The following is a 14,697-nucleotide window of genomic DNA, read 5'->3' as shown; positions in this document are numbered from 1 at the left end:
AAGAGGCGATTATGGGCCAGATCTCAAGGAAAGACCAGGCCATGGCGGAAGTAAAGCAGGCGTTGTTAGGCACATCCAACAACACAAATGGAAGAGGCCATGTTCCTTCTGACACTCCCTCAAATCAAACCCATCAAAGAAGTGATAACAACACCCCGAGGGGAGAGGTTGGCTTCGACAGAGCCGGGGTGATCGGTAGCGGAGCTGGTAATGACAACAGCAATGATTCCTTCAAAACGAAACTCATGAGATTCATGAAGAAAATGAATGAGCTGATAAATCAGAACGCGAAAGAGTTCCACGCTTGAATGGACCAAATCTTGGGTGCACCAGTAGTGTTGAAGGGTCTGGACTCGAAGAATTACATCTAATTGCCGTTCAAACCGAGCGCAACACCAGAATTGATTCCGAAACGGTTCGAAATGCTAGATATACCGAAGTATAATGGGACTTCAGACCCTCAAGAGCACACCACAACTTATACAATGAAGGTAAAAGGAAACGACTTGGCCAAACATGAGATTAAGTCAGTCCTGCTGAAGTAATTCGGAGAAACCCTCATGAAGGGGGCGTTAACATGGTATACACTCTTATGAACACTCAATAAATTCTTTTGATATGCTCGCAAATTCTTTCACCACGGCCCGTGCCGGGGCCAGGAAGGTCCAGGCCAGGAAGGCGAACATATTCAGAATTTCGCAAGGAGAGTCCAAATTGCTACGTGAGTTCGTGATCAGCTTCCATAAAGAAAGGATGTTGTTACCGGTCGAGCTAGATGAATGGACACTTGTGGCATTTACTAAGGGGTTGACCCCGAGGAGCTCCGACGCCTCCCGAAAGTTGAAAGAAAGCCTGCTCGAGTTCCAAGAAACCACATGGGCGGATGTCCATAACCATTATGAATCAAAGATAAGGATAGCAGATGACAGTTTGGGTTTCCGGTATCAACCAACGGTCGAGATCGAGAAAAGAACAGGAATAAATAAAAAGATGATTTTGATGGGGATCGGTGATTTTCTAAGGGCCGATTCTTGCCCTATGAAAGGGCCGAAGGATGCGACAGCAAAGGGTTCGGTCAGCCCCCGATAGAACCGTTGTTGATTAGATATACTATACGTGACAGCTTAGGCCTTGATTAAATTGTCATCATTAATTAATGTACTGTCTTCATCACTAAACTAGTGCCTATTTAATTGTACATATGATCAACATTTAATTGTTATAACGAGAAGCAAATTTGGCACTATTAATGGTTAAATGTGATGGTTTATGGTTCGTGGTTTTCTGCATTAATGACTTCTTCCTTAGTGCATGTCATAATTAGGCTAATGTCATAGTTTGGCTCTGTTGTATATAATGTGCTTCCAACATTATCTTGTCATAGCTTGAGCTTATTTTCCAATATTTTTTTGTTTATACATAAACATATTGTGCGCGTTATTTTAATCTGTACGAGGAATATTTTTTGTCAAAAGTATTTACTAAATGTATTTTTAACAATTTCAAACTTAATGTAACAATCTTAATTTTACTATGCTTCTATAAATTCGCCATAAAAATTTAATTCCTAATCATCAAACCTGTATAATCCTACTATTAATTCTCATTTTTTACGTTCTAAATATTATAGAGAGTTAATGGATAATCATCTAGATCTCCTTATTCAAATCATCTATATATATATATATATATAAAGGAGGGAATAGAAAAGGTGACTTGACACATCTCTTTGGCCAAGAAATCTATTTATCTTTTTTCTCCTTTTTTTGCCTTTTTCCTTTCATTCTTTTCATTTAAATTGCTTAGTAATTGGAAATTGACCATTATTACATCTCATTATATTTATTTCAGTTACAAAAGAAAAAATTAACAAATATCATGTTATTTGTTTTCTCAGAAGTCATCTTCTTCAAAAAAGAAATGTGCAACGGTTGCAACAATCAATGCTATGCAATTTCAACAGGCGCCACTTTATAAAAGGTCATAAAAATCTATGTCTATAATAATAATAATAATAATTAACTGAAATGTCTCTATTAATTCATATATACGTTATGACCTTTCCTCCTTGTAGCGTCCGTCACGGATCCCTTTACATGGAAGGGTTATTTCAAGTTTCAAAAGCTTCTTCCGTATTTCGTCTACATGCCATTCTACTTTTCCACTTCTGTTGATGTTCCATACTTCCACCCAATATTTTTGGATTATAGTATCTATCTATTTATTCTATTTTTGTATATAGATTTGGGTAGTTTTTCTCTTAAAGTTCAGTTTTTTTTCTTTCTTTGTTGATGTTCATAACTTTTATTAAGCATACCTTGCGAATTGTAATAGATTCTCTTGAAACAGGTCTGTGGACTCTATTGGAACTTGAAGATCTAACTTGCTAAATATGGTTTGTTCATATTAGATTTAATTTCTATCAGTCTTGCAGGTGGATGTCTTCCGTATGTGCCTTTGATATTTCAGTAGTTGTGACTCATGAAAATGACGCTCAATGGTATCTTCATTATCCTTTTGATGAGTTTTTCTGTGACTTTTTCTTGACTGTTATTTTATTATCTCCTTAGCTTGTTTTATTTAATTTTTAGAATTTCGTCAGCCCCTATAAACTATTTCTTTGGAATTTTCGCCGGCATTAGTTTCTACAGAGTTTCACTACAAAAAAACGGCCTAAATTGAAACGGTTTAATAGCGGGGTCAATTCCAACCCCTGCAAATTTTATTAAATAGCAGGGGTTTAGTTAACCGACACAATATAAGTAAATAACGGTGGCTCAAAACCTACGAAATCTGGAAAAAATTAGCGCTAATATTTCCCACACTTTTTTTGGTTGCTCATTTTTTTTGGCTATAACAAAATACAAATATAACAAAACCTGAAAAGCTCCGCCATTTCTCACTAACATTTTTCCACAACTCAAGGTAATGGTGTCAATTTTGAGAGATTAACTGAAATTTCATGCTTCTTTCTACTTTAATTTTCTTAAAATCAAAAGTTTTGTATGAATTTCTCATTCTGTTTGTAAGATTTAAACTCAATCCTCGTTTTTCCTCTTTTTTCATCGATTTTCCTCACTTTTTGTTCCTATAGCAGTGGCATAGACATCTCTATCACTCACTTTAGCATAGCAATCGACAAGTATCTTTAATTATAGTAAGTTCTTCTACCCTATTTTTGGTTTTGTGTAATGTTATTTCTACAGATGTTTCATCTTCCCTATTTTTGGGTTTGTATGATCTGCAATTTTTGTGTGTGTTTCAATTGCTTGTGACTTTAATTTTGTTTTTGTTGTTGCTTTGGGTACTTTCTGTTAGATTTGAGTTTTCTCTGTTTATTTGAGATTTTTTTGTTGAATTAGTAGGAAATATAAATGTTCTACATCATGTTGTATGAGGATTTATATAGGTGTGTATGGTGATTCAAAGGTTGGTGTTAGATTTCTTTTATATGCTTCTTTTTACTATTGATGGTGTTGATCTTTTTCATGCTTCAGTTTTGAATTTAATTATGTTTCGGACTAATTTTTTTATTAAATGAATGCAATGTGATGTATTAAATTCTGTTAGAATAGTTCCTTTAAGAATTCTGTTAAGCTTGTTTGTGTATATCTTATTTCTGCACCTTTTAGATTCTTGTTTTTGTAAATCTTTCTTGCTTGTATCCTTTACCATATGTACTTGCTTGGCCCCTCGAGACATGACTTGCTTCCCCCCCCCCCCCCCCCCCGGAAAAAATATGGGAATTTGAATCAATGCAGGGACTGTAGTATTATCTCAGTAAAACTAACAACAGATTCCTTTCTTCTACATATAGCATCTCCACTTCTGAAGCTAAAACAGAATTTATTCATAGCATCCTATGGGCACTTCTTAGATCATAACACCATATTTTAGAATAAGACAGGGTTGCCATGTTTTATTAATTAATACTGAAAATTGTTAGCTGTAGCGATAGCGACATTTCTGACTTGCACACCATTCTTCTATCTTGAAGTTTTTTGTGGATATGTTTTGCCTACTTATTAAATTCATTCTTCCTGTAGCAGGATTAATTATTGAATTTCAGATATGTCTCGATCAATTCACTCAACGTCTCATCCAGCTTCGATGGATCAGCCCACATTGCACGCGGCTCCAACATTTTAGCCGGCATCACAGATGTCTCAATCTGTTCACTCAACATCTCAGCTAGCTCCGATGGACCAAGCCACATCACAGCCGGCGGTGGCAGTTTACTCTGCATCACTGCCATCTCGGTCAGTTCACTCAACATCACATCCGGCTCCAACACATCAGAACTCATCACAGCCAGCTCCAATATTTCAGACTGCATTTAGAAAGCATTTTGGGAGCCACTGGACTGTAGAAGTAATAGGTAAATACTTTTGACTATTAATGCATATTCAGCAGTCCCTTCTAAGCCTTTGTTCATCTCTCTCGTGGCTTCATCTTATCTCTTTTCTTATACAGATTCAGAAGAAAATGTGAAAAAACTCAAAGTGAAAGTCAAGGAAGTGCTAAATTTAACATGTGAAGAAGGTATCGTGGTTGATTTTGATTACCTAGATGAACCATTTGGAGATGCACACAACCTACTTTCAGGCTTTTGTGAAATTTTAACGTGCGACTGCACTTTATTTCCAATCCATTGTGAGAAATGGACTAGTTTACCTTTGTCATACTTCAACCGCGTCTTCGATCAAATTATAAAGGTATAAGCTCTATATTCATACAACTATATCACTATATATTTTTTTCTGGAGAAGGACAACTATATCTCTATTTTGTCTTTTAACTTTATATTTGCATGTAATAGATATGCTAACAAATGTTTTATTCTTGAAGCTCAAGTTCTTCTTTAAGACAACTGAGTCAGTTGCGCGACAACATGTTTATAAATCTATTGGAAAGAAATGGGCTGCAAATAAGCTTAACTTGTGGAGTGCATATGAACACCCACTTAAAAGTAGAGCTGAGATTATTGATAATGTGCCGGATGGAGTTCCGCGGTATCAATGGATTTCTTTTGTTGATTACCAGTATAAAGAAGCAAAAGTAATATGCGTAAGTTTCTGCGAATTCTTAGCTTATCTCAAAAAAGAAATCATGAGGAATAAGGAGTAAGCTAGATAACTAAAGCAGGATAATGCTGGTCTTTGTATCGGAAAACCTGATCATTTGAGATCACAAACGTATTGAAAGACTTATTGCATGCCTTATAGAAACTTGTCATCAGCCTAAACAAGTGAATTAGCTAACTCTGTCCATTTCCTATATCACTTCTTCTATTTCATATTAGTCATAGGAAATTCAGTACCCTGCTTTTCCATTCTTACTCATGGTGATTCTCATTATTTGTCAACTATCAATTTGAACTCTAACAGCCAACTTACTCAAACAACTTTATGGAAAAGGGATCCAAGAAATGTCTTTTTACATATTTCATGCTTCACAAATTGGACCCAAACTAAAAAACGTACTAAAAATATTTCTCAAGAATCAATTGGCAAAAATTGAGTTTTGTATTGGTTTACATATTCCTATTGGTTTAATTAGTCTCTTTACATATTCCTATTGGTTTAATTGTAATAATGAGTTTTGTATGTGTAGGAAAAAATTGAGTTAGTTTTGAGCCAAAGCACCATGGACGAATCTCAAATTTTTCCAAATGATGTCGTTGGTAAGGTGCTAGTAAAAGAGCACTCTGGAACGGTGAGGTACTTGAGATTAGGACCTGCCCCCAGTAGAGTTTTTAAACAAGTAAGACCTCGTTTTGGTGGTACAAGTGCTTCAAGTAGTGAAGGTTCATGTTCGTCCCAATGCCAACAGAATCATATTCAAATGATGAATGCTCACAATCAAATGATGAATGCTCTCAATCAAATGATGAATGCTTTCAAGGCATATATGATAATGAAAGAAGGGACAATACCAAAACAGTTTGCGGGGTTCTTTACTTCTCCTTCGATTGTTTCTCCCACAACAGTAAGTAAAGTTCTTCAATTTTTTCAACTTAAATTTGTTTGTTTGCAAAGATAGAGTGGCTTAGGTTAGTCCTATTCTTGTAGAACCTAGAGTTACTGCATTGTCTGATTTGGGCATAATTTTATAAAATTAGGAGCATAATGTGTAATATATCTGCACAAACATCTCTTTTCTCAGTCCTTCTAATAGCTATTTAGCATTCTTCTTATAGCTAATTTGATATAATAGTGTGTACATTCGAGGGAAATATCTGTACTATTTCCAAGCTTTGTAATGATTGGTATATGGAAGGTGATAATTGCAAATTATATTCTGCCGAATGTGGACTGGTTATCAAGAATTTGTGAGATTATATAAGGATAATGAGCTAACATAATTACTCAATTTAAGAGCAGTAGCACGGGTGATATTATTGTTAGTATACGCATAGGATAAAAACTCCTAGAAGTTTGAGTACCAATATAATTATCCAAGAGATTGAGACTATAAATTATGTGTGTGTGTGTGTGTATATATATATATATATATATATATATATATATATATATATAGTTTTGCACGAGTTGAGTAGTTTTCAGGGACTATAGCTTAGGTAGAAATTAAATAACTACGTTAAATAATGGGAAGGTACTTAGACACTCCTAATATAAGCTTTGCCTACACCAAAAGGACAAACGTATTCACCCTCTTTTACTTTGAATTACCTTTGTGAGAATAGCTAGAAGTACACAAAGACTACTCTTTAGCTAATGCAAGCAAACAATATTTTACTGTCATTTTCCCTCACCTTGGAATTAACCATATGGTTGTCGAACCAAGAAAGAAAAAAGGGAAAGCCAAGATTGATGGAATAGAAATAAACCATGAAACATGAAAAAAAATTAGATTCAGAAACCAAATTTAAACACAAAACATTCACTCCAACATTCTAACTCCAACCACCTAACTATATTGTCACAATTAATTATCTAAGACAACTACAATAAAATCAACGGTTGTCACTAGAATTATTATCACCGCATGATCTTCTTGCGCCCATGAGCGAAAGGGGTCCATTGTCCGTATCACTTGGCTGCATAAAAAGAAAAAGCAAAGTATAAAAATTCTATAAGAGGCGAAAACGTGCATTTCTAAAAATAAATTGAATTTCATAAATTTCAAGGAATAAAAGGTTAAAATGTGAAAAGTTAGGGGGAACAAACAATCCCACACAAATGCAAGTTGGACATTACCGTAATAAAAAAATAAAATAAAAAGATGTTTAGTTACTACTGTATATGTAAAGCAAACATGAAAATATAATCTTATTTGATCTCAAGCTCAACTCTTATTGCCTAGGTAAGCATGAAGCAGGATCATTATGTTAGCGATTTCGGGGAGATTATTTTCTATCAGACTGATCCACACATCTTCCGATCTGCTCCAAAGGATGAATGACTGAGAAATAGAAATCAAAACAATCTCATTAACTAGTTTCACAAACTTGGTATTAGCTATAGTTTTATAATTACATAATGTTGACAATTTAGTTTTAAAGACTAATAATATTTTATGGTTTTATGATATGTTAAATTTCTCTTAACTTTAAAATACTTTTTTTTTTTTGCTTTGATAATGATTTACAGCTTAATTAGTGATTTTGTCAATAATATATGAATTCAAAAAATTTAATGAATTCAAGGTTATGACTGCAGGTGCTGCAATTCGCAATTGAAAATTATTTTAGAAATATTAAAATTTTAGATTTGTGGGGGTCAACCGCCGCGAAGTAACCGCCGCTACTTAGTTCTGGCGGTCGGCAAAAAACTGCCGCAAATTGATTGCGGCGACTCTTACCGTGGGGGTTTTAGCGACTGCCGTACCAACATATTGCGGGGGTTTTTAACAGCCGCAAATCTTAAAAATAACCCCCGCAATTAGGCCCTTTTTTTGTAGTGTTTGTTGAATATTAGGTAGCTACTCTTATTAATATGCAAAGGTGAAAGAAACCATCGCCTTTGCCATGTTCATTATTTGTTCGACAATATGGTTTAAAGAAGGAACAAGGAAAATATTATCGTCGCTGACTAGGTGCAAGTAGTGGATATATGAAAAAAAAATCTAATTTATGACTTATATATTGCCTCTTAGAAGTAAGGTTTAGTATGAATGCATCAAAAAAGAGTTTTACATTTCACTCAACAAATATTCAGTTACAAAAAAAAAAAATAGCCAAAATACATAGTGACCATAATATTTACATGGCAGATTTTAATAGATGTATTTGGTAAATAAATTTCAGATAGAGGTATATTATATAACACATGAGATAGTCATTAAGAATCCGTATTACTCTAGGAGTTCGTGTTTACTGTTCTTGAGATCCAAGTCATAGGATATGAGAAATATCCGAAGGATCGGAACGAAGTTCCGTGTTTGATTGATTTTTAATTTTGGGTAATATATAAAATTGATCGGTCGGCCAAAATTACTTGCATTCCACTAGCCAAAAGTATATAAAATATGTATACTTTTATATAATACACATATATATAAAAAGATATATATTTTGTTGACTATTATTTTTGAAAGCGGTTATAAATATTTCTCTTTGATTTTCCGGTAGGATTGTGCTTTTCCCGTAGGAAACCAAATACCGTACTGCGGAGAACCTTAAGAGGGAGAATAAAAAAGCGGACATCAACTCATATTTGCATGAAAAAATATACAAGATAGCCGGTATAAAGATAATACTCGGAAAAATATATATTTTTTATATATTAATGTAATATTCATATTTATATATAATTGGTGTATCTTTTTATTATATTTTGCTAGCGAGCGTAATTATTTTTGGTTAATCCACCAAATATGTAACTTGCCCTATTTAAATCCCTGATATAGTCCTATTACTACTTTTTGATAGTTATTTTTTTTTATTTCCTCTTTTCTTGGTCAAGTTCACGCATACTAATTCAAATGGAAAATCAAGTTTAGTCTGGAACTTTGAGAAATATTCCTCTATCAAAGAATTTCATGTAGGATGCATGTTAAAGATTGATTTTTCTTTATGTTGAATTATGAATTATATGAACTTATTTTGACTTTTTTTTTTTATAATCATGCAAAGCACGAACAACTACACTAGTTATATTATATACCTAGAGACCTAGCAGCTAGAAGTTTCTTGAATGTATGAGAAAAGTAACCTATCGACCATTAAATGGCCAACTAAACCAGTTATGTCATGAAGATTATGAAAATGTCTATGTCCTTATCTTCGAGAGCTATTTATTCCAATACTAGAAAAGACAATTAAAAGAAAAAAGAAAAGAAAAGAAAGATAAGGTAGAATAAATTTCTTTCTTGTTTGGGATCATAATTCTTTCAAATTCTAAAGCATTTTACTGATAGAATAAAGAATCTTTCCAGAAAATTAACGTCGAAATGGTCCAACCATATTGGGTCCTCTACTATCCAAAATTTTATTAAATTGCAAAATCTTTACAATTAGGAGTTTAAACTATTTTAACAGGAAATGTTTTGTTAATCAGTAGTTACAAGGCTCGAACTATAATTTTTCTTTCTTTTGATATCATACCAAATTGTGTGAATCACATCATCTAAAAGTTTTGGTTAAGAAGATTTTATTATTTATTTATTATCTATAGTATTTTTAAGACGATTACTAATTACAAGGCATAGGGTGTATTTGGTATAAAGGAAAATGTTTTCCATGGAAAATGTTTTTCTAGAAAATATTTTCATGGAAAATGAGTGGTTTTATCACCTATTTTCCCTTGTTTGGTTGGTGAGTGAAAAATATTTTCTAGCGTTTGATTAAAGATTAGAAAATATTCTTTTAGGAAAATATTTTTATGCTACTCTCTTCACTCCCCCTCCCCCCCACCCCCCAAGTCTCCAAAAATTCACACAAATCTAAAGGAAGTAATGTGCTGCTTTAATATTTTATGCAAAATAGCGTTGAAATTTGTGCTCCATTACTAAAAAAATACTCTTTTTTGTTTGAAAAAAAAAGTACTCTTTCTAAAACATGAAAACAAAATACACATTTTATTAAAATAAAGAAAATATTTCTACATCATAAAAATAAAATACTCTTGTTGAAATGAAAAAAATACTTTTTTTATATCATGAAAAGAAAATACTTTTTTTTTGTTGAAATGAAAAAAAATTACTTTTTCTACATAAAAAGAAAGTTTTTTTTTGTTAAAATGAAAAAATAATTTTTAATATCATGAAAAAAAACTCATTTGTTGAAATGAAAAAAATACTCATTTGTTGAAATAAAAAAACTCCATCTATAATATGAAAATAAAATACTATTAATAATATTTTTATTTAGGGTGGGGGTGGGGTGGGTAGGTGGGAGTGTGGATGGTGTGTGGGTGTGGGTGGGGTTGGGGTGTGGGGGTGGGTTGGTGAGGATGAGGAATAAGGTGAGGAAGGTTGAGAAAGAGTTTTAGAAAATATTTTCCTTTCTCTTGATAGAAAAAACATTTTCAGAGGAAATTAGTTCATGAGAAAAATATTAGACAAAATATTTAAACTAACCAAACATGGAAAAATTGGAAAATATTTTCCTTCGTACCAAACACACCCATAATGTCATTATTTTTTTTAATAGTATTAACATAGTGATATCCTCAAATTATAAAATAGTCTAATACCGTTTTATGTTTCCGCACCCAATTGCCATAAACTAAATGTAGTTAATGCCAAAACATCTAGACCCCCCATTTCTGTCCATCCGTATTAAATTTGCGAAGATTTTAGAAAGGATCAATAGTTTCAATGAAAATGATGCTCTCTCCGACCAAATAGTAAAATTAATGATTATTCCAAATAATTCAAGGCGGAAGAGAAGGAAGAGTGTATATGGGTGATATCAGAGTTAACACACACCCCAATTTCCCAGTGGATCAAACGAGGTAAGAGTATGAATATATAAGATCGAAATCAAAGCTAGGAACTCTTTGTATCGAGACCCAAGCGGAGTGCTCACCATCGGACCTGATGAGACAACACTCTCCGAACCTAGAAAGAGCTTCGGGACCTCAAATAATATGGCAAACAGCTATACACGACTAACAGATGGTCGTGATATACACACCCAATCGGATATCACGGTGCAAATCTCGCCCAATGTCGGTAACAGATCAGTAATTAACGAGAAAGGATGAGTTTTACCCTTTTTAGAATTGTATTAGGGATGAAACTCTCCTACTGTATAAAGGGGAAGCTTTTTATTTAATAGGACACATTGTAACACGCAAACCAAGGCAATGCAAATTCATTTTTCTGCTTTCTAGCTATTGAAAAGTTCTTATTCTATTATTGTTTCATATACATTTTGTGATGATCCAAAAGGTTATCTTGCGTTTTAGAACCCAATTCGAGGTTCCGAGGCCTTCAAAATCTCATCTTACTTCTCCTCGATTTGCGTGCATAGTCCGGGCACGTTTCCGGAAAACTTTTATGTGAAAAATTTGAGAAAATAATAATTTTTTCCTTTAAAAGTGATTTTTGGTTGACTGCGGTTAGCATTTTGAGTTAACGGACCCGGAATCGTATTTTGACGGTCCCAGAGGGTCCTTAGTAAAATATGCGACTTAGGCGTATGCTCGGAATCGAATTCCGAGGTCCCTAGCCCGAGTAATGAATTTTTGTTAAAAATTATTAAACTGAAAATCTAAGGATTTAAAGAATTTGAATAATATTTGATCATGTTGTTACGGGCCCGTATTTTGATTTCGGAACCCGGTACAGGTTTAATATAATATTTAAGTTATGTCTGAAAATTTTGGTGAGAAACGGGACTGATTTGACGTGATTCGGACGTCCGGTTGTGAAAATAGAAATTTCAAGTGTTCTTATGGATTTCATGTGTTTTGGTATTAAATCCGTAATTTTAGATGTTATTTTGGCTATTTGATCGCACGAGCAAGTTCATATGATGTTTTAAGGCTTATGTGCATGTTTGGTTTGGGGCCCCGAGGGCTCGGATGAGTTTTGGATAGGCTACGGAGTGTTTTGGAACTTGGGAAAAATTGCTGGCATGACTGAACCTATTGCAGTCCTCTGATTTCGCAATTGCGAGATTAGGCATCACAATGGCGAACCCTGTAGGTTTCACTTTTGCGAGGCTTTTATCGCAATTGCAATCATAAGCTGGACCAGGCAGTCTTCGCAATTGCGAAGACTTCTTCGCATTTGTGAAGTAAATATGGGAAGGGCAGTGATCGCAAATGCGATCATTTTCTCGCATTTGCGGAGGTTCGTGTTCGCAATTGAGAACATACCTTCGCAATTGCGAAGGCAGCAGAAGTGTGGGGAACTTCGCATTTGCGATGGTTCTTCGCATTTGTGAGCTTCGCAATTCTGCAGTTGTATAAAAGAGACTTAGACGGGATTTTTGATTCATTTCACAAATTTTCAAAACCTAAATTTTATGAGGAGATAGGCTAGTTTTTCCCCAAATCAGAGGTAAATGATTCTTAACTCATTTATTTCAATCGATTACATCTTTTTACAAGATTTCATCCTAGAATCTAGAGTTTTTCATGGTGGAGTTGGGTGTTTTTTGGGTAGAACTTAGGAATTTCGAAATTTGGGGATTTAGACCTCAAATTGAGGTCGGATTCCAAAACCAAATGTATATCCGGGCTCGAGGGTGAATAAGTAATCATGTTTTGGTCCGAACTTCGAGCTTTGACCAAGCGGGCCCGGGGTCAATTTTTGACTTTTTGGGAAAATATTGTGAAACTTATAATTATGCATTGGAACTGATTTCTTTAGCGATAATTGATGTTATTAAATTAATTATGACTAGATACGAGTGGATTGGAAGTGGAATCGGGAGGTAATACGGTAATTAAGGCTTGATTTTGGTCGTGGAATCGAGGTAAGTGTTGTGGCTAAACTTACCTTGAGGGATTAGGTATTGCTGCCTTATTTGCTATGTGCTTGATTGTTGATATGACGTATAGGTGAGGTGACGAGTATCTATACATTGTTGTTGGGTCGAAATATGCGAGTGAGTCTTATACTTGTGACCATTGTATTCTTTATTCGTACGGTTCATGCTTAGATTGGTTATTCTTCATGTTAAACAAATCTTATCACATTTTTCCTGAAATTGATATTGGTTAAGTGTTGACTAAAGTTGAGATTTATGTTGTGAAGTTAAATGTTAAACTGAGGTCGGTTATTGACAATTCCCTTGCCAGGTTGATATTGTTCTATTGTTTGGGTAAGGAAGAGTATAACGCATGAAGGGTAATGCCGTGCAATGTATTGTGAGTGAGTGATAATGCACGAAGGGTGATGTCGTACCGTATTCTGTGAGTGATAATGCACGAAGGGTGATGTCATGCCATGCTATGAGAGAGATAATGCACGAAGGGTGATGTCGTGCCATGCTATGAGAGAGTTAATGCACGAAGTGTGATTCCGTGCCATGTTATGAGAGTTATTGCATGAAGGGTGATGCCGTGCCGTTTCTTCTGTTTTCTTATGGCGAGAATGAGAGTAAAAGCACGAAGGGTGATGATGTGTACTTGTTGCTGTATAATTACTTCTGTTGGTACAAAGCATGATATTTATTGTGTTCCTTTATTGTACTACTTTCAAGACTTAATATTTCCCCTCGGCATGTTTTCCCCCTTCCCAATATTATATGTTAAATTTTCGTTTATTGTTATTTTCTCGTATATAATTTAACTGCACATGTTCATGTTATTGTCGTGTCCTAGCCTCGTCACTACTTCACCGAAGTTAGACTCAACACTAACTAGTATATGGGGTCGGTTGTACTGATACTGCATTCTGCACTTTCTGTGCTGATTTCAGTACTAGACTGCACTAATCAGAGTAGGGTTGCTGAATTCAATCCATCAGGAGACCTAAGGTAGATCTGCCGGCGTTCGCAGATCCTAGAGTCCCCTTCCATTTATCTTAGTTTCCTTGTTTTCTTTTATTTCGAGAACATATGTATTTTCTTTAAACCAGTATTTGCAGTAACTCTTAGACGTTTGTGGATTGTAACACCAGATTTTGGGTAGTCGTGTATTGATGTTTAGACTATTATAAACTTTCGCCTTTTATTAAATCGTTATGTTTTAAATTATTGCCATTTAGTGAATTTCGTAAAAAGTAGCGTATTTAATTTTTTACATGATGGCTTGCCTAGCAATCTATTGGTTAGGCTCCATCACGATCCTGACGGTGGGAAATTCGGGTCGTGACACATTTGGCTTCGAACCAAGGGTCCGATCGAGGGCTAAATTACTATTCAACCCAAATTTGAACTCGGACGTATCATCACAATTAGTTTGGTTATTTATTATATATTTAACTCGTTTATCTAACAATATTGATCCAAAGCAAGCCTCATGGATGGTACAGAAGATACTGAAAGCCAAACAATACTTTGAGGAAGTTGGATATACAGAGGAGGATGTAGAGGGAATGAGGAGTTTCTCCATCAAAACCATGTATGCAAAAATTAGAGGTGAATTGCTAGAGTGTCATGAAGGAAGCTGCTTTGCAACAATGCTGGATTGCCAAAATGGATGTTCACAGTACTTCTGGCTGCTCATAGAAGACTGTTGACTAAAGACAGATTGAGGGGATGTGGCTATGTGGAAGATACAACTTGTTCACTATGTAACACCTGAGGAGGAAACCATTGATCATCTATTCTTTAGC

At 34.6% G+C, this 14,697-nt stretch overlaps 1 protein-coding gene across 9 annotated transcripts; it reads left to right on the top strand.

Annotated features, from left to right (window-relative positions):
• The first annotated feature begins 1,382 nt into the window (after positions 1–1,382).
• On the top strand, positions 1,383–7,570 carry LOC104247286 (uncharacterized). 9 transcript variants are annotated; one of them, XM_009803253.2, is made up of 9 exons: positions 1,383–1,711; positions 1,898–1,980; positions 2,435–2,500; positions 3,095–3,157; positions 4,047–4,378; positions 4,474–4,715; positions 4,849–5,067; positions 5,614–5,988; positions 7,327–7,570. In XM_009803253.2, exons 5-9 carry the CDS (start codon positions 4,162–4,164, stop codon positions 7,423–7,425), a joined length of 1,152 nt encoding a protein of 383 aa, XP_009801555.1. In that variant the 5' UTR covers positions 1,383–1,711; positions 1,898–1,980; positions 2,435–2,500; positions 3,095–3,157; positions 4,047–4,161; the 3' UTR covers positions 7,426–7,570. The 9 variants fall into 9 exon arrangements, with proteins under 9 accessions (XP_009801555.1, XP_070024514.1, XP_070024515.1 ...); XM_070168413.1 differs by lacking the exons at positions 3,095–3,157; positions 7,327–7,570 and having other exon boundaries at positions 4,050–4,378; positions 5,614–6,308; XM_070168414.1 differs by lacking the exons at positions 1,383–1,711; positions 4,849–5,067 and having other exon boundaries at positions 1,893–1,980.
• Positions 7,571–14,697: the final 7,127 nt, after the last annotated feature.

Source organism: Nicotiana sylvestris, chromosome 2 (assembly GCF_000393655.2).
Source record: "Nicotiana sylvestris chromosome 2, ASM39365v2, whole genome shotgun sequence".
Classification (NCBI taxonomy): domain Eukaryota; kingdom Viridiplantae; phylum Streptophyta; class Magnoliopsida; order Solanales; family Solanaceae; genus Nicotiana; species Nicotiana sylvestris.
This window is presented reverse-complemented; position numbering and strand designations above follow the sequence as displayed.

Bases quoted from the DNA above. Each gene is read 5' to 3' on its own strand.
- LOC104247286 (XM_009803253.2), top strand. From the start codon at position 4,162: ATGTCTCAATCTGTTCACTCAACATCTCAGCTAGCTCCGATGGACCAA. The intron at 4,379-4,473 runs GTAAATACTTTT...TTTCTTATACAG, and splicing joins CTGGACTGTAGAAGTAATAG to ATTCAGAAGAAAATGTGAAA. The intron at 4,716-4,848 runs GTATAAGCTCTA...TTATTCTTGAAG, and splicing joins TCTTCGATCAAATTATAAAG to CTCAAGTTCTTCTTTAAGAC.